Source organism: Numida meleagris, chromosome 2, assembly GCF_002078875.1.
Source record: "Numida meleagris isolate 19003 breed g44 Domestic line chromosome 2, NumMel1.0, whole genome shotgun sequence".
NCBI lineage: Eukaryota > Metazoa > Chordata > Aves > Galliformes > Numididae > Numida > Numida meleagris.
Window position 1 is genome coordinate 17631139 of NC_034410.1, and position 19198 is coordinate 17650336.

Here is a 19198-nt window from a genome sequence, read left to right on the forward strand (position 1 = left end):
CTGAAGGCAGGCACAGAGCGTGTCGTGGCCGTGAGGATGGGGACGGCAGCACCATTTCTGAACAGTAGTTGCAGGGACATATATTTACTGCGCCAAGAAGCGTAAATGTCACATTGACATTTTTTCCTCTTAAAGTCATTTTGATAACATCAAAGTGGGGAAGTTTACTGCTATCTGTGCTTTGTTTGAAAGTTTTCCCATAGTATGGTTTCCAGGGTGTTACACTAATACATTTTCTGTGAGCACAAAGAATTTGTTTCTGCTAGGAGACTCTCTGTAAACTGGCTGAGGGTGGTTAGCATCTATTTATCAGGGATTTACAGATAAACAGCCCCAAAGTTTAATTTAATGCTATGGTATCTGGAATAGCCTCTAGAAATCTGGCCTTCTTTCATCAAAAGGTTAACTACAATGAAAGACAAATCATAGCAGTAACTTCCTGTCCACTTGCACTAATTGGTGCTGTGAAAGGAGCTTATGACATTTAATGTTGGTGCCAGCACATAACCAGCAACACTGCTTTCTGTTTATGCCGAACCTCCTCTGTTGCGCACGTTGCATTGCCGGTTGTATTTGAACTCTAACCTCACACACACGATTTCAGTGGGAGGTTTCCACTGGTTTTGGTGCATGTTGGATGAAGCCCAAGCAGATCAGCAAAGTATGTCAGCATCACTGTGATCTGGAGATGTCATCTGGAGCAAGCCTTGGGCTGATGTCCCCCACAGCATTCAGCCTCCACACCACACTGCTGGGCACAGAGCTTTCCTTCAAGGCTTTGCAGAAGGGAAGACAAGTTCCTTACAGCTCTTGGCTCACTCCTTTGTCTCTTATTTGTGATTCACCTTAAAGAGTCCTTTCTGATATCTCTTATTTATTGCTCTTAGCAGAGGGACTGAGAGCAGGCAGTCGGATTCAGCCTGGCTCAGGTGTCAGAACAGCTCTCACCCCACCCTGGGTCTGTCTCTGAGTGAGGAGTGCAGGTGGGGAGATAATTAACACAGATGGGAGGACACTTAAATCAGGCTGTGGTCAGTGGAATATGAGCAGAAAGGATCCTTTCCTGCTCAGATGATGGCATCCTAGAAAAGCTGTTGGCTTTGAAATATGCTTCTCTTTAATAGCTAGTGTGCAGCAGCTTCTAAGGGAAAAATGGTATCACGTGCACAGTGCCGTGGTATGAGGTGGTGGGGTGCATTTCAGCGCTGCATCCCAGAGCAGTGCAGCTGGCAGCAAGGCAGATGCAATTCACCTGGCCACCATCAGAACAGGGCTCTGGTTGGGGGGAGAAGGGACAGGCTGCCTGGAAACCTGGTGGAGATCAGGTGCTTTAGCCATACAGCTTAATTTGGGAAGCTCACCTGAAACAACAGGAGTGGTTATTTCAGGGCTGCAGTGTGAAGCTTGTGTGATGTGCTGCCTGAGACAACTGCTGTTGCTGGCTATAGACAACCCAGCTTCCTTGGTGAGTCATGCTGCTGGGGATGCTGAAAGCCAAGTGCTCGGGAGTTTTCCCTCCATCCCTCGCTGGACCAAGTAGGTCACTCTCATGAGAATTTGAAACATGCTCTGCTGCCAAGCCAGCACAGGCAGCCAGCTCAGATGGTCTGCAGAGTACAGCAGGGGAAGGTGCAGGCGCAGCAAAATGGTTTGGGCTTTTAAAATGAGAATGAAATAAACACAATGTTCTCTATAATTAATGTCATAATAGTTCCTTCTGTGGATATCTTCTAAGACTGAATCCTTCATGTGGCAATACAACCACTGCTTGCCACTATGCAACTTAAGACCCATTTGACAATGCTGTTTTTCTTTATGGTTCAGTCGTCAAGGGGAAATTAACTGGCATCTCTGAAGTGTACCAATATTTGTGTTCTGCTTAATGCTCCACATAATAATTGCCTTTTCTAAGATACAGTTTAAGATAATTCATAGAAAGCTGATAGGGAAAAATGAGAAATTCACACTGAAAACCCTCAATTACATGTTAGAAAATTTTGTTTTTGTGATATGTTGTTGCACATTTACTTCTGGAGACTTCTGGAGCTAGCTCTGATTTTAAACCTCAAAGGAGGAAAAAAAAAAAGTTAAGTAGTCCTTTCTTGAAGTTTTTTCTTGCTTTGTGTATGTCTTTGCATCATACTTAAAAAAAAAAAAAAACAACCAAAAAAAAAAAACCAAAAACCCTCATCCAAAATGTAACATTACTGAGAATCTTCCTTAAGATCTGTAAGTTGAATTTGTGGCTGAACATTTACTTCTTCTCTTCTCATTTCTTTTTTTTTTTAATTAATGAACAAGTGCAGAGATGAAAAGAAGGGTATCTGAGTTTTAAACTCTATCTTCTTCATGACAGTAGCGTTGGAGCTGCTGCTCCCCACGTCCTCTACTGCAGAGGGGAAATAAATATGGATAATGTGTTCAGGCTAAAGAGATGACATAGATTTTTCACAAAGTGTCTGTACCTACAGCATAGTTTCTGGTCACACCATAATTTTACCAATTAAAATAGTTAAGCTTTTTTTTTTTAAAAAAAACTTGAAATTGATTGATTATTAATTTTCTAATGCAGTTGTATTTAAGGTTAAAAAAAAAGATTAAATTATGTCTTTCTCCATCCAAAGTTCATATAACCCCATATGATAGTTCTGTATTTAGGGTGATGGTACGAATTAGACTTTGCTCTGGCCCCAGTAAAGTTGCCTATGGAAATACACACTGAAAGATGTTGGAGAGAGAAGAGACTTTGCCTCTAAGTCATTATCCCTGCTTTTTCAATGAACGCAGCAGTGTAATAGGCCATAAATAATGCCCTTCAGGTCACTAGTAGTCCAAATGGTGTGAGGGAGAGGACTAAGCCTCTGCCTTGGCCTTTTGGCCCCAACTCTTCAATTCTTTGAAGCGCGGCTGTTAAAAACATAGGCATAAGGCAGAACTCAGAGCCACGTCCTTAATGCATCTGAGCTGAGCTTAAAGTGGAATGGGCTTTGCTGAACCTATTATAGAGGTCTCTTTGGTTTTCAGCAATATTTGTTTTCATTTTAGCCTCTCTGGTATGTTGAGGAGGGAGAATAATCCTTGATCCTGCCTTCTATTCTGCTAGTATGTTTTGTAAGCTTGGGACTAGGAACGACATTGCAGAAGCCCATGTTCTTATTCTTGTTGAGAAAAGACTATCAGAAGCCATTACTTTACTGACTTAAGCCTGTAGCATATCTTGATTTTTTTCATTTATATATAAGTTATAATTTAAAATGGTTATAAGATTTTATTTATTTTAATAGTCTCGGAGCTCATCCTATCTATGTTCAAAAATGAAGAGTTAAGAAGTAACAGGTATTGGAAAAATACTTGTGTTGATCCACAAAGAGGTTTCACTTGTTAATTTCTGGAAAGGGATTTTTCTCAAATTTCCAGTAGTTCCTCTGGAATCCGTCCTTCTCTTCAGCAGTGCAGGATTGCTGCACTGCACATCCTCCTCCTCCTCCTTTCTCGCTCCCAGTGCCACAGGGCAGCAGCAGCTGTTTGGCAGGCTGCAGTGGGCCATCCAGCTGTACCTGGCATGTGGGGTCAGAGAATGGGAGGGAAGCCATGGTGCAGTGTTGCAAATGAGTGTGATACGGGTCTAGCTGCTGGGGAGGTGAGTTCGGAGCCAAATGTGTGAGACTTCCTCTCAATGTGTGAGATTTGACAGGTCTGTGCTTTGAAGGTTTAATTTTAAAATCTTGCTAGAAATGTTGGGAATAGTTTCCTCTGAAGCCCAGAGTTGGGCTTACTTATGATTCTGTACCTGTACTGCAAGAAATTTTCTTTTAGCAACGGAAGAAGTGTGTTCCCTATAACGCTCTCACTCCATCTCTGGAGTAAGTGTATGCAGTTACTCTGAAACAGTCACGTAACCTTTTAGAACACTAAACTCAAGGATCCGGTCCAGTCACAGCCCAACCCTTCCTGTATTTCTTCATGTCATTCAGTTTAAAAAAGGAAACTTTATTTTGAAAAGCTTTATAGACTAATTTCCATCTACATGAACTCTTTTATTTAGGCAGGAAGCTACTCTGCTACTATTTCTGGAAATAATGGGAAAGTAGTTACGTAGAGGAGAGCATGAATACTGCCATTGTTGTCCTTTTATTCAAAGCTACCAGAGCCCTCTTATTAGTTTTTAAAGTTCACTTTAGAACCCTAATTCTATCTCTAAATCCCTATTCTGTTAGGCTAAACATAGGCCAGTAAACAATACCCACAATTAACAGATAATCTTTTATTTCCATTTCATTTTCATAAGCAAAACACAATAGCTTTATATTTTTACTCAACACAGCAAATAAAATGTAGCAGTTAAGTCAGACAGAGTAATTGACATTTTGTCCTTCCACAGCTGTTCAGCTGATGTTGTAGCATAGAGCCATTTTCCTAGACTGTGCTGGATGGGTTTTCTGTGGTGGTAAAAGTTTTGGAAATCTGTTTGGGTTGGGATGAAATAACCAGTTCTGACAAAGGTCAACGAAGGTGACTGCAGAAAATCTTTTCCTTCAGCTTCTCTAAGAGCTCTGAAGATGTCTTTTCATTTCTATATCAATGGTTCGTGAAAATTAATCAAATAAAATATTTGTTTTAGCTCCCCCAATTTTTATTTCTTCTTAATTTGTTCTTATTCCTGCAAAACATGGTAGGAATCTCTAATTCTGCCTAGGAAGGAAGAGGAAACAGTTAAACTTTAGAGCTGGTAGAAAATTTCCCAACATGTTTGATGCAATATACATAAAGTTTTGCTCCATTTATGTGTCTGAAACATCCTCGGAGTTGTAACTCTACTGAAATATTTGAGAGTCTGTACCACAGAGAGAGGTAAAATAATAATACTGAAGTACTAATAATGTGTATTTCTTCTAAGCACTATCACCGAGCATGGAAATTTGGTTTAAAAGCACCCTGATTCCAAACTACTTTCTATGCAGACACTGTTTTGTGTTCAGTGAGCTCCTCACCTCCATCTGCAAACTGAATGATAGAATGAATGGTTGAACTGAGGCCCTGGGACCAGTGTGCCTTTGGTAGCAAGGAGCACTGTGCCCTGCCTGCACCTGTTTGCATTGCTCATTGCTTTTAAACTGTATATCATGTAAGTAATGTGAAGAGTGTGTAGGCAAGCTTCTGGTGTTAGAATATGTTACTGAGCTGCATGACAGGTTGAATGCTTTCCCCAAATCTCAGAAGACACAATTTACAAAGTACTGGATGTACGGTTAGAGCTAACTACTTGTGCTCATTTACCTCCATCTCTGGATGTGTTTGCTAAAAAAGCTATCGCTTAAGCATGCATTGCCAAATTCTCAAAACAGCCTGTGTATTTCCATCCACAAAACTGTACCTGTTTTGTACACCTGAGTTATAGAGTACATATGTTTCCCTGATGCCCAGCTGCTTTCTCTGAAAGAATGCATATGCACACAGGTAATAAGATTTACACCAGAATGAAGATTTCAAACCGCTTTTTGCTCACAGATGAGCTGTTCTGTGTTCAAGAAAAACAAAATGAGCTAGGTTACAGCCTTCTATTTAGCACAGTCCAAACAACAAACCCTTTTTCACTAAGCTTTATTGCAGTTACTTTTTGCCTTCAGCCAAATGCAGAGGCAAACCATTTTTTTCCTCCCAAAACTTGAAGAGAAATTATCAGCCAAGTATCCTGGAAGCTCCATTAATAAGGGTAAACCTTAACCCCTTGCATAAAATGATAGAAACCTCCGTGGCATCTTTAATGTTAAGGGAATAAAAGTCTCTTCTTTTAGACAACTTTTTTTTTGTCATGCTGACTCTTGATAATCACTTTTTCGTGTATCCACTGAGCATACGGCTGTTGCAGGATGCAATACTCAGTTTACATGCATTTGAGTGAAGAAAGGTGACTCTAAGAACAGAAACACTGCTGGCAATTGACCAGCCGCTTTCGTTGTTGTGCTCCCTTACTCTATTAGATTAATCTGAGTAGTGAAACATTGGATGATTGCGGGAGTGTGTGTTGAGATTCCACTGCAGAGTGTTGTTTGGATCATATTACAGAAAATTATGAAGTCTAATCATGCTGGCTTTGGTTCGGTTTTGATAAGAAAACATTCGCTTTTGGTTTTAGCTTTTCTAAAGCTGAAGTTGAAAATAGGCTCTCACTGACCCTTGCATATGAAAAGTATGAATTACTCTTTCACAGCACAGAATTTAAATGCACATTTCTCCAGCAGTGCCCTGGGTAGCTCTAAACAAGGTCACATTAAAATTGCATTGTTCCTATTTTAAATGTAGCTATGCAGTTCCTTCTTTTATGTAGTTAAATGTAAGCTCAGACAGGAAGGGTCAAAAATTGACTGGCAGCTCCTGTGCCAACCAATACAGGTTTAATGCTTTCCGTTCCTACATAATTAAGGACAGACACAGAAATTCACAAAACCTCTTTCAGCATAATTTATCTGTATTGCAGTACTGCTCAGAGGCTTCATCTGCAATTCTCCATGCAGTGCCTTAACCGCGAGATCAACCTTTCACTTAAACATGATACAATATCTGTTTTCTGCTGAAACTTGCACATGAATGTTATGAGCTGGTTGCAGTAGTAAGGTAGTACTTTGAATGCATGATCATAACTTTTTAGCTATCTCACCTTTTATAACTTTAAAAAGAACACATCTGAAAGGAAAAAACAATGAAATATGTAACATTATTTTCCTGACGGACAATAGGCATGTCCCTCAGTGCAACAGCTACATTTTTCTTGAACACCTCCAGGGATGATGCCTCCACCTTCCTGGGTAGCCTGTTTCATCTTGGGATGCAACTGACAACTCGCCAATATGTACCAGTTGGGAATTAATTCTTGATTCTAATCAGATGTCCACCTTCTACTAATCTCTATGCTTGTGGCAACAGTTCTGTAGCTAGAGCTACAGAGTATGGTTTTCACCCTTCTGTGCTCAGTAGTCCTTCTAGTTATTTCTAATGAGCTATGGAGCATTTTCACCTGTAAACCACCAGAAATATATATTTTCCTTATAAATAGCATCCAGTGCTCTCTATCTGAGATTAATTTAGCTGGGTCTCATCCCACTTCCCGTTACAGGCTTGGGGCAAAATACAACTCAGCTGTGGTTTTAGATGGATCCTTAAATGACAGCTCCTGCAGAACACAGAGTTACTATTCAAGTTTCTTTCACCAACAGATGCAGATGCCTGGCATTCAGAGTTCCTTGAATGAAAGCCATTATCCACCTCCAGTCAGACCATCCAGCAGAAAGAGCAAGGCAATCTGAACAGCACAGAGGCAGCAGAGGAAGGGACTTCTTGCCTCTGCACTACAGGACACATATGTTCCTATTTCTATCAGGTAAATTCTATATACTAATAAGCTGAGGCCAAATTGGTCTTCAAGTGTTTATGATAAATTATCAAGCTATCATCTGAGAAGACAAATATTACATTCCAGATCAAAATCTGGAATCAAAACATCAAAAAATCTGATTAATGACTCTTGAAATCTGCAAATTGTAGCAATGGCCCTGAAATGGACCAGACTGCAGACTACAGGAAGGGAAACCTGGCTGGTTAGCAGTTTCTCTGTTTTCTACTGCACCAAGAGCCAGAGCAGACAATAAACATTTACAGAACTGCCTGCAAATCTGCTTTCCTGTTGCTTGCATCACAGCTAGCATCTCAACATGATGAGTTTCATTGGGTGCCAGGTTTTTATGTCTAGATGAGGCAGAAGAAGCATTATAACTTCTGTCATTTAATATTTAAAGCCTGATTAGGTATTTCTCATTTAATCACATATATTATTAATTTCAATTAAATCAGTCTTTCTCCCCACGCCTTCAACCAGTCAGTGCATAGAAGTTGGGTTGCCAAGGAAGAATGATTGCCAAATATTCCAGTTGAGCTGACTGCATTCTGATTACTTAATAACATTCAACTATGTGCAGAATTTGTCCTTGCTGCTAGGCACACAAAGCTCTGCACTACTGAAATGAAAAAAACTTCCCTCACCTCAGAAAAGGCTGCACTGTATTGACTTATGGTGTGGTTTATGTTCCAGGTAGCTAAAGAGGTCCACAGCTAAGGAAAAAGGCACAACTTCTTGCTGTACCCACAGCACTAATGAGCCAGTCAAAAATGAATGGCAAAAGCCTACTTGGAGGAACTGAATTTACCGCTCCTGCAGAGATTTGGAGATGCACATTGGAGCCTCCCATGGGACCGGTGTGCCTGGTGACACAGCCACAGCTCGGCAGCAGAACTGAGCCCTTAAAGTCATCAAGATGCAAAGCGGAGAAAACACATGCATGTTCCCCATTGCACTGATGGGAGCGATAGGTCTGCACGTCAAAACCTCATTTAGGGTGTGATATTCCTATCACGCATCCCTCCAGGTGGGGCTCCCACAGCCCCCAGGAGAAGATGCTTTGCTAGAACAATTTCACTGAGACCTGAGTGAGGACAGCCCCCTGCTTCCCCCTCGAATTTCGATGCGTTCAGTGTCATTTTGCCTTTTAGGGAATTAAGCATCTCTTTCCTCCCTCCTGAAATCACTTTTCCACCCTGCATCACGCTGGGCTGGGCTCCATCCCCAGGCCTCGGGCCTAACTTCTGGGAGTGCCCGAGCTCCGGAGCGGTGTCCTCGCCCTCCTTCCTCCCGCGGGGACGAGGGGCCGCCATCTCCTCAGCGTTTCCCAGCCGGGCCCAGGACAGGTGCGGCCTCCCCCCCACCGCAGGAGCCCTCCATCTCAGCCTCCCCACCCCGCGATGGCTACGGCGCGGGGCTCGTCCTCCTTTCCTCCCTCCCTCCTCTCTCTGCGGGCCGCGTCTCGGCGCGCCCGTGGGCTTGGCTTGCGGCCGCTGCCCGCGCGAGGCTCGGCGTGAGTCACTCCGCCGGCGGCGCGGAGAGCCGAGCGCGCAGGCACGCGGAGGCGGCGGGGGCGGGTGGATGCGGGGCGGCGAGCGGGCGGGGGCGACTGGCAGCGGCTCCCCGCCCGCCCACTCACACATGCTGCCGAGCCGCAGTCAGCTGGAGCGCCGCTTCCTCCCCAGCCGCCGCCGATGACCTCCTCGCCCGCCGGCAGCCGCTGAGGAGCCCCGGCGTCCCCGCGCGGGCAGGGGATGCTCCATCGGCCGCCCGCAGCCCCGCGCAGCCCGCCCGCCGCGCAGCAGCCTCGGCCGCAGGGAGCCGCAGCCCGGGAGGAGCCGCATCATGAACCCCCAGTGCGCCCGCTGTGGGAAAGTGGTCTATCCCACCGAGAAAGTCAACTGCCTGGACAAGGTGCTGCTGCTGCGGCGGCGGAGGGAGGGTGGACGGGCAGGGGGCGAGGCGGCGAGGAGCGTGGCGGCAGGTGGCCCGCACGGTACCCGTGGCTGCCGCTCTCCGGCCCCGCCGCACTCATCAGCGCAGGGCGGGTAGCTGTCGCCGTATAACCGCGCTGACGCAGGGCTCGCCCTGGGCTGCGCCGCGGCCGCAGCGGGCACCCGGCGGAGGAACGGGGCCCGGCGGGGGCCCGGCGGCAGCGGCCGCCCGGGACGCTTCCCGAGGGCAGAAGTTGCCTGCGCAGCCCGTTCGCTGGGCTGGCTGTGCCTTCCCCGAGTCGAGGCTTCGGCAGCCGCTTACGCAACGGTGCCTCGGCGGGGCCGGGGGCAGCGCACCGGGGTGCGACAGCAGCGTCCCGACCCGCGGCCCCGCCGTGGCCGCTTCGCTGATAGCGCTCCGGGCTGTGGCACTACGCCCAGGCACCGTCCCCGGGAAGGGAAGGCTACTGGAGGGAAACGCCGTCTAAATGTAGTTTTTGTTGAGTGTACCAAAGAGCCAAACTCCACATCTCGGGTTTCTTCTCCTTTTAACTAGACAAAAATGTCCAACTCCTGCTTTGGTTATCTTTAAAACAGTTCTGGCAAGGTCACCGTGCTGAGGTCTCGATATTCACTTCAGCAGAGAATTTGCATTTCTGAGAGTGTTTCAGAAGCTCCTTCAATTTTGCATGAAAGAGATTCCTTTGATGTAGTTTACAGAAATCTATAACGCGTGGCCAAAAACATTGCCGTGTAACTGTGTTTTTACATGTCCTGTACCCTAACATAGCTTTCAAAACATCAGTATTGTACGTAATGCTACTTTACATTTCTTTACAGTATTGGCATAAAGGATGTTTCCACTGTGAAGTTTGCAAAATGGCTCTGAACATGAATAACTACAAAGGATATGAAAAGAAACCTTATTGCAATGCGTAAGTATTGTAAATGTCAAGTCTTGCAGAAATGCACATGAAAGGAAAACCTGGCCATGGATGTGGTCAAATAGGTATATAGCACCATAAAAAGTTAATCTAGGATGGAGCAATGCAGTCCAGAGCAGTTTTTATCTTTTCAGATGGAGTATTCTGCTTGCTTTCAAGTGGCAGAAGATGAAGATGTTTGATTATGATGTGTTTGGGCAATGTTTTAATATCAGATCTCAGGATACATGTCCTTTCCTCCAAGAAAGTGCTGGATCTGGTGCTGACTCCTATTATGTTCATTATTGACCTGCTAGGTTACAGTTACCAGTTATGCAGCTCTCTGTTAAGGGTTATGGACCTGATCAGCTTTTTGCAATAAGAAAACAAAGTCCTCCTCTGTTGCGTAGTTTACCAGAGGCAATATCCTGTGACAGATCGTGACAACCTATTTTTAAAACTGTTATGTTGTTCACATATCTCAGATTACTAAGATAGATATTCACAAAATCCCTGCTTCTGGTGCTTTGTGCTATTTTGTATTTTGCTTTTCTCTTAGATTTTGATAAAGAAAATTGATAAATTTCAGTTGTAGAGTATAGTCATGTGGTATTCCATTCCAAGATCTTGTTGTTATGTGGGTTTTGAAGAGTGCTTTGATGCTTGGCTTGCAGGTACTATAGAAGAGACTTGACAACACATACACACATACATCAAAGGTGCTTACTGCTCCTAAGATTTGTGAAGTGCATTTCAGTATGTTTTCATCTTCAGAAACACTTAAAATATATTTTGTTAAAAGGATATTTCTAAAGATTTTTGAACCAGATTTGATCGTAATATTATTCCAGATGTTATTCATATATTGCCATTATTTTTATCTTTACTTGCTTAAATATATATGTATTGAGAGAGAAATTATAAACTATAGGCACATCTTTTTTTTTTTTTTTTTTTTTTAAAGAAATATTTTCTTACAGTCCTCTTAAACTGTTTGTTTCACGTTGAAGTAGGCAGACCATGGCTGGCCTTTGCAGAATAGTTCAACAGCATGTACTCATTTCTTCCAGGCTAAACTTGAAGCCAGGCAATGCCTGTTTGTCTGAAATGTGAGTTTTGTTATTAAAAATCCTGTGCTGCTGAAACTTGAAACACCTGTTTCAATGTGCGTAGTTGTACTTAAGTTGCTTCAGGAGCGTATGCAGTTGCACACATTCTAGCTTTCCTTGATGTGCTCGGCAGTGTAGGGGAGTGACATCAGACCTCTCGTAATAACGTGAGGTCAGCTGGCTGTCTAACATGCTGTAGGGAAGATTTCTGAGAAGGAAGACTTGTGCTTCAACAAGTGGCACACTAGAAGTTGAGACTGACCTAAAGCTTATTGACCCTAGATGAAGTCTGCTTTTGGTAGTATTTGAGTTGAAGTTTAAGTACAGGCTTATGCAATTTACAGTGGTTAAAGCTTTGATGACGCTTTGGTGCCATTAACCTAACTTTTTGGAGTTAAATCTTAGTGGCGATGCTTTGGCAGCTTGATCTTTCCTTCCTTTGTGCTTGATAACAGTTTTTATGAAGTTTTTCATGTTATGGGTTGGGGTTTCCATGCTGTGTTTATTTCATTTCTGTTGCAGGAGAGTTTTTCATTTATGTAGTTATGCTGCACGGTGTCTCCTTCTATTCATAAATAAGGGGGAGTAAGGATGATGGATCTGTTGCATACTGTTCAACTGCTGTTCTTCCTATTAGTTGCTTTAATAAGTTTTGTAATATGAATCCCCGTGTTTCCAATGTCCCTTAAACGTGATGTATGAAACAGGAAGAAACAATGTAAAACCACAAAAAAATGGGTTTATTAAACAAGAGAAAAATTTTAATGTATTTTTACACATATATATATATATATAAATGTATATTTTGTGTATATAAGGGTGTTTTTTTTTTTTTTTTGAGATACTTTAAACAAATAATTTAAATAATTGTCAGAGTCCTATGGAACTACTTATGGAAGACCAATGTACATTTTGTGTTTTCAGTGAACTCTAATATCCTTTGAAGTAGGAATATGTTGTCTCTGCAAAGCTCTGTTTTGAATACACAATTTATTTAAATTACGATATTTTGACACAGTACTCTTGCATCTCAAAACTTCCTTATTTGCAAAGCAGAGGCCATTAAAGTATTTTCAGTTACGATGCGTCTTATCCAGTGTTCATTATTATGAGGCAAATCCATTTTTATGTTAAATACAGCTTGACCAGAAAATCAGCGAATAAAAGAATGCAGGTTTACTTGTACAAACACCTACAAGCACTTGACAAAGAACAATTACTCTTAGACTGTTTGTTGAGGCCATCCATCAATGAGAATGTAATTTGTGATGAAAGCGAAAAAGTATGCACTAATTTGAATAGGAGAGCATTACCACTAAATTATTTAATGTGTTTGGAAGCTGTGGTTAGCTTTTTATAAGGACCAGTTGGAAAGCATGGATCTGCATTCCTGCATCTGTTTGTTAGTTCAAGAGTTAGATAATATATTGAATATATTTTGATCTTTGAACTGGAAGTATCCCACTTTTTTCTTCCCAAGTGCTGCAATTAATATTTTTTGAGTATTAGTAAAAAGCAGAAGTTACTTTGACTGTAAAACATAATTGTTTTTCCATTAATACAAGAGAAAGATACTGATTTGTGAACGTTTCACTTCAATTCATACTTTTGGTGCACAAGGACAAGGGCTAGAAATTAATGGATTAATGAGGACTAGTGGGCCAAGAAGTAACATATTATGAAATACTTCAATGTCAGTGTCCAGTAGAAAGGAACAGAAATACTGGTAAAAACTCTGCTTTTTTTAATGGCAAGTTTTTTTGTTAGTCACATTTGCAGCTATTGGTTATAGACATTGCTTGTGTTATGGATACGTTGACAGCAAAAGCAGCTACTGGATAGCAGAAATAACACAGATCAAGAAGCTGAGTTTCCTGCTATTGCAGTTTTGATACTACTTTTGTAAAATTGTAGATTTATAAAAGATCCTGTAATTAAGTTAAGAGGTAAAACTTTAAGTGTGCTTGCATCTAATATGGCTTTAGTGAACTTCATGGAACTCCATAACAGAGAGATCATTCTTTTAATTTCTCCATTGGACCTTTCAGTTCTCTTACTTTTATCTAAAAGCTTACGCATTTTTCTTCTCACTATCTTTTATATTATTTATATAATTTGTAAGCTGTTTAAGTCAGAATAGTTTCTACTTGTTTGTGTGGTGCCTAGAACACTGGGGCTTTGATCTCAGCTGGGACCTCCAAGCGTTACAGTATTCTCATGATTATGATATTATGTTTCTCTGTTTACTTGCATTCACATTTCGCTTCAAAGGCCTCATAGACAAAAATTTTGAACGTTTGTAGCTGCTTAGCATTTGTGTACTTCTAGGTTGGGCTTATAACTTTAGTCTTGCTTTCCATTCACTGTCTGACTATATACACATTGCTCTGCCAGAGAGCTGCCTTATCTGTGCAACAGTGTTAATAAGACTAAGAGCGCAGACTTATAGTCCAGTTTTGCAGTTCAGCCTGGTGCTATGCATTGCCTGGAGCAGGCAAATTAGCCACACTTTGTATCTCTGAATATTCACATACATAGTAAAAGAAGGATTAAGACAATTGAAGTTGCTTTTGGGTCATGCAAGGTCTTGTAAGTCAACACCTCTTTAATGCAAATGGGAACCCCTATTATGCTTCAATACCTGCAGATAGAGAATATTAAATGCTTGTTTAATATATATGGAAATGGCAAAAAATAATAATAATTATTTTTCTTCTTGTCAACTCAGAGCTGATTCTTTTCAACTGCAAATAACTAAACTGATGTTAGGAAATGAATGGCATTTTGGCAGCTAACTGTGTACTAGTTTTCAAGCTCGTTAAATGATTGAATCATGTAGGGTGATTACATGGTAACTTATTCTTACAAATATTCGTATATATACTTTTTTTTTTTTTTTGAATTATTCACTAGACCAAAACACAAGGCTGTTTTTTATGCGAAATGTAGAAGCTGAAATGCGTATTTTTGGAATGTACTCTCCATGTTAGCTATACCTGCTGATGGAAACAGACTCCCTGCATGTCTGAACACATCCAACAGAGATGTAATTTTTATTTTCTGCAGAACCTAATAGCTTCTGCAGACCTGATATACTATCTTGCCAAAGGCAAACAGCCTAACTATTGGAATAAATCCTTCTGAAATAGTTGGTATCTAAAATTTTGCTAATTGCCCACACACAGGGTAGCTTCATTCAAGTTTTTATTTATGACAGTTACCATATGGAATGATTACATAACTTTGAAATTTAAATTTACTGCCATCAGTCTTAGTGTAGGTTATTGACATGGAAAAAAAACCTCATCATCACTTTATTTTTTCCAGGTTTAATTATTTTTTAACTCATGCCAGTAGGAAATAGATATGCAAATATGTTCAAAATACTGTGAGGAATTGTACTGCAGGTTATATCTACGAATGCAGTCAAACTTCATGTTTTAAAGCAGGATAGAGAAGAGATGAAAAATGTCAGCTGTTTTATAGCGTTTTGGAAATGATGCAAACATGGTACATCATTTTGGGCAGTCAGATAGGTTGGAAGTGGATGCAATTGCTGGCGATTAGATGGAATCCGTCGCCCTTAAAGATGAACTTCAGAACAAGGGTTTGATTTCTAGCTGTGAAACATGCAAGAGTTTTCTTTCTGCCAGTCAGGAAGCTTTTGAAAGGTGAACAGGTATGTGATGGTATGATTAATGGTGAAATTAGTTAGCATTATCTTATTTTTCAGCATTGATTTCAGTGGATTATTATTTTTCATGAAATATGTTGGAGTAACTTCTAAGATTTACAGGAAAGAGTGCAAAGAGTAAACAGATTTTTTTTTTTTTTAAGTTCTCCATCATCAATTGTTACTGAACACCACCTTAAAAGGATAATGCTCATTTGGGGTTTAGGAAGCAGATTGTTTTATGCTATGGTTACCCTTACTGCCAGTCATGTTTAAAAAATAAAAAGAATTCTTCTCTGTTGGAGCTTTTCAGTTTAGATTTCAGTTTCAGATTATTAGTTTGTTAAAAAATAAGCTACTAGATAGAAATAGCCCCAAAAGGTCATTCTTATGAAAAGAAGGAACTCAAAAACTCCCACATAAACCTTAGAAGGCAAAGATTTACACTTCATCACTTTATTAATTTTGTGTATAGAAGATTTTTGTCTTAGGACTCAGTATAAAATGAACAATGCAAATAACAGAACCATTAGAAAAGCAACTCAAGTCAGAGCCAAATATACACATGTAGTTTAAGTCAGTTATTTCTGGTTCAGCATCTTGTGAAGTACAAAATCCTGTATTTGGAAGCATCTATCATGTCTCATGTCAGTCATGTTGTCTTTAAACAGCTCTAACTTCTTTCCTCACAAATCGCATTTTCTGTTCATTCTTGTTTCTCTACCTTTAGTTATCTCTAAAATTTCCATGTATCTGTTTTGAATTGTAGCAGCCAATGGAGCATTACCACAACTGGTAGAAAAGCGTGCCCATTGAACTCTTATGTATGTTTTCTCCTAAGACCCAGTACAGCTGGTACAGTCTTTGCCACTTTATTTTTTTTTGTTAAGTCATATTTAGATTGTTGTGGCCTATAGTTTTATTTTTCTATGCAGAACTGCTGCCTCAGTGCTTGTTATCCATTATCTGAGCAGTTAATTATTCTTGGTTAAGCATGGAATCTTCTACTTGGTTCTGATTCAACTAAATCTTCATTTTTTTTTTTCCCAAAGGCTGTTTCTCCAATTTGTCAAATTAATTTTATATTCTAATTCTGTTCTCAAATGTGCTTACAGTCCCATCATATCTACCTATCAGCCTTCCCACTGGAGAGCCTGTAAGCACATTGCAAACTTAATAACTGCAATCTTCATTTCATCACCCATGTCACCAGCTGAAAGCACAGAATGGTATTGGGCCCAGTGTGCACCTCTGTGCAGCCTTCCTTTCTGACAGTGAGCGATGATGAGTGAATGAAGTACTTTATCTTCTCTGCCTATTCATGAAGTGCTAGTTCAAGTGTTGAATTCTGCATACGAAGAAAGTAAATAAAACTGAATGACTGCAATAATTGCTAATATTTATGCAAATTCTGCTTAAATATGAGGAACACTACAGGCACGCCTGTGGAGCAAATACAGGCTTCTGCTTCTGTGGTATCTGACTTGGTTAACTGAGCATTAAGTCCAAATTAGTACTGATGGTAGCAAGTAATGGAGAGGAGGGTAGGACAAGAAGCCAAGTCTCCTTGCTAGGAGAGCTGAAGGAACTTCGTAGGTAAAATTTATTCCGGTTTCAGAAAGATGTTGGATGTTTGTGTTTACGCTGTTTGAACAAGGCACACAAGAACAGTTGGTGAGTTGTTAAATACTGTGCATGAGACTGATGGTTAGTTGCAAAGGAATCACTAAAGCATAATCACCACTGACACTCGGGTATTGGAAGAGTTGGGCAATGTTTTGGTCCCTGTGACTTTATCTCAGTAATGGGATGCAGGTAGTTTTGCAAGGTCATTTCAGCATGTTCAGTTAGCTGTGTCCTGACTGTGTGTTTGAATGAGACCTGTACACAGGACTTCATGTGCAGGCGCTGGTGGTTGGGTAGGGAGGGAGCTCTGCGTGCTCCCTTGGTTCAGACTCTTGCAGGCTTTGGAAAGCACAGTGGAATGCTACGGCTTAGCTGCAACCAGCCTGCTTCCCTGCTGGTGCCAATGGAGTAGAAAAACTGCCCAGAGGGAGATGAGCTACGTTTTTTCTGTCAGTGTGGGTGAATTCATAGACTGCGACCATAGCGTCTAGTACCTGATGTGAGTGTAGGGCCTGTGTTTGGAATTCTGCCAGTTGGTATAGTTGCTTCAAAGAGATGGTTACAATTCAGTGTTACTTAGGACATTGCTAGGGCAAACAAATAGAAAATGTGCAAGTGGATATTATATGTTTTATTTTTATATAAGACTACAATAAGCATGATATTCAAAGATACTTGCAAGTAATGCTTCTGGAAATCCTTGCTCTGTGAAATCCTGATCTATAGCAAGTCTATGTCTTGGCTCACATAAATACATGATTTTAATTTGTATGGTCATTGGTCACCACAGACTGCAGGTAATTTTTCCTAGCAAGAGTATAGGCATCTCTTTAGTACCAATAGTCACAGGATAAAGATTGAGTATTCTTGGGGTGCTGTAGCTTGGCAGTTTCATTAATTGTGTTCATCTTTGCTGGTATTTTAACCGCTCTTCATTCTCAACATAATGTTTTTTAAATAGGTAAAGTGATACCTATCTAAAGATTGGTGAAGTTTATGTCAGTTGTATTTACTAAAATATTTAGGCAACATAATAAGGATGATAGATGAAATTTTGTGATTCCAAATATTTCATTTATTTGCATTGCGCAGCTTGAGTTTTGGAAGTGGTAATAACTGGTTGTAGCAAGCCGGTGAAATCTTGATGGTATGTTTTGTTAACAGTTTTGTGATTTAACTGTTTGAGGATCTTCAACACTCTTGGCCATATAATTTCCTGTCATATTTGCTAATGATCTTAATATTATTTTCACTTTTCTGAATTTGAAATTCTGTGCTACTCTGTTAATATCACTGATGGTCATAAGTAAAGGTGCTGCTGTGATAGACTATTTCCTTTGTAAAGCTTGTATGTTGTTGCTTGTGCATGTTTCATGTCATGTCACGTCAAACTTTCATGTCATGCTGAATTTTCAGAATAGGTGATGTCAATACAGAATGACAACATTGTGCCAGTCAGCTCAGTGTCAATGAATGGATTTTGATGTTTACATATAGTATAGCTTGCCTTAATTATCCAGATAACTTACAATCATTACAGAGGGTCAGTTCATGTTATTTGTATAATTTAAATGTTGTGGAGTGCTTACAGAAGTTTTGCCAAATTAAGATACTGTAGAAGTTGCATAGAGTTGAGCTGTGTGATGTTTAGGATACTTAAAAAAGAGGCTGTGGGCAGGAAAAGCTTACTATGAGGAGAGGTGACTGAAGTACTTGCTGAATAACTGGTCTGTCTGCATAGAGAAGAAACCAGCCAGCTCACTCTGCACATAATCGCATGATTTCTCACAATAACTTTTTGAAAAGCCAGGAAAACACAGATAATTCTCTTTCTTCATTCGCAAATCAGTCCATTTCTCCTCTCTTGATGTTAGAGTTGATAGTGTATCAGAATTGACCATGCTGTTTTCTTTTGTTTTGTAGTTATGAAAGCTGAAGAGAATGAGGTTGTTACCTTTGTAACTTTTATTTGTACCAGGTGGAAGAGTCTGAATGATGAGCAGTGCAGAATTTTTCATCTCTTGTATTTCCTCCTCCACCTGTCTCTTCCTCCTCCACTCCCCCAAATCCCTTTGTTCTCAGTTGCAGTAGAATTGTATGACTGTAGTTGATCCCGTAATATCTTAAGGGAGGAGGACATAAAAATATGCCATCAATGTCACAGTTGGGAGAGAAGTAGAGCAGCTTATTTTTAGAGATGAAAAAGTAATTGTAATTTGGCCAGTAACTATTTAAGCATATATTACAAAAGCTTTCCTGGGAGATGCACAGGCACCTTCCAGAGTATTTCTTAAAATGTAAAACTATGTAGAGGCTGTGTAAATTTTCTTCTTTTATGATCTTGCTTTACAATTTCCTAAAATTCATGTGGGATTCTTTTTCTTTAGGACAGCAAATGTTTGGTGGTAGTCCATCATGTTCTGCCTCTTGAAGTGGCAGTGTATTCCACTCAGGTGTATTGGTGTAATGCCAATTTCACATATTTAGAAATAAGTTTGTACTGCATTTTAATTGAGTTACATTATACCTCAGGTATTTTT

General features: G+C 40.6%; 1 protein-coding gene and 1 long non-coding RNA gene across 2 annotated transcripts in view; both read left to right on the forward strand.

Moving 5' to 3' along the window:
* On the forward strand, positions 1318-8919 carry LOC110394308. Its single transcript, XR_002435547.1, has 3 exons — positions 1318-1465; positions 7215-7378; positions 8087-8919. It is a non-coding gene; the product is annotated as an uncharacterized LOC110394308 (long non-coding RNA).
* The window catches only part of NEBL (nebulette), a 254624-nt gene continuing 244415 nt past the window's right edge, over positions 8990-19198 (forward strand). Inside the window, exons 1-2 of the mRNA XM_021386383.1 lie at positions 8990-9307; positions 10168-10262. Coding sequence (XP_021242058.1) covers positions 9239-9307; positions 10168-10262 — 164 coding nt within the window. The 5' untranslated portion in view covers positions 8990-9238. The remainder of the gene's footprint in view (positions 9308-10167; positions 10263-19198) is intronic.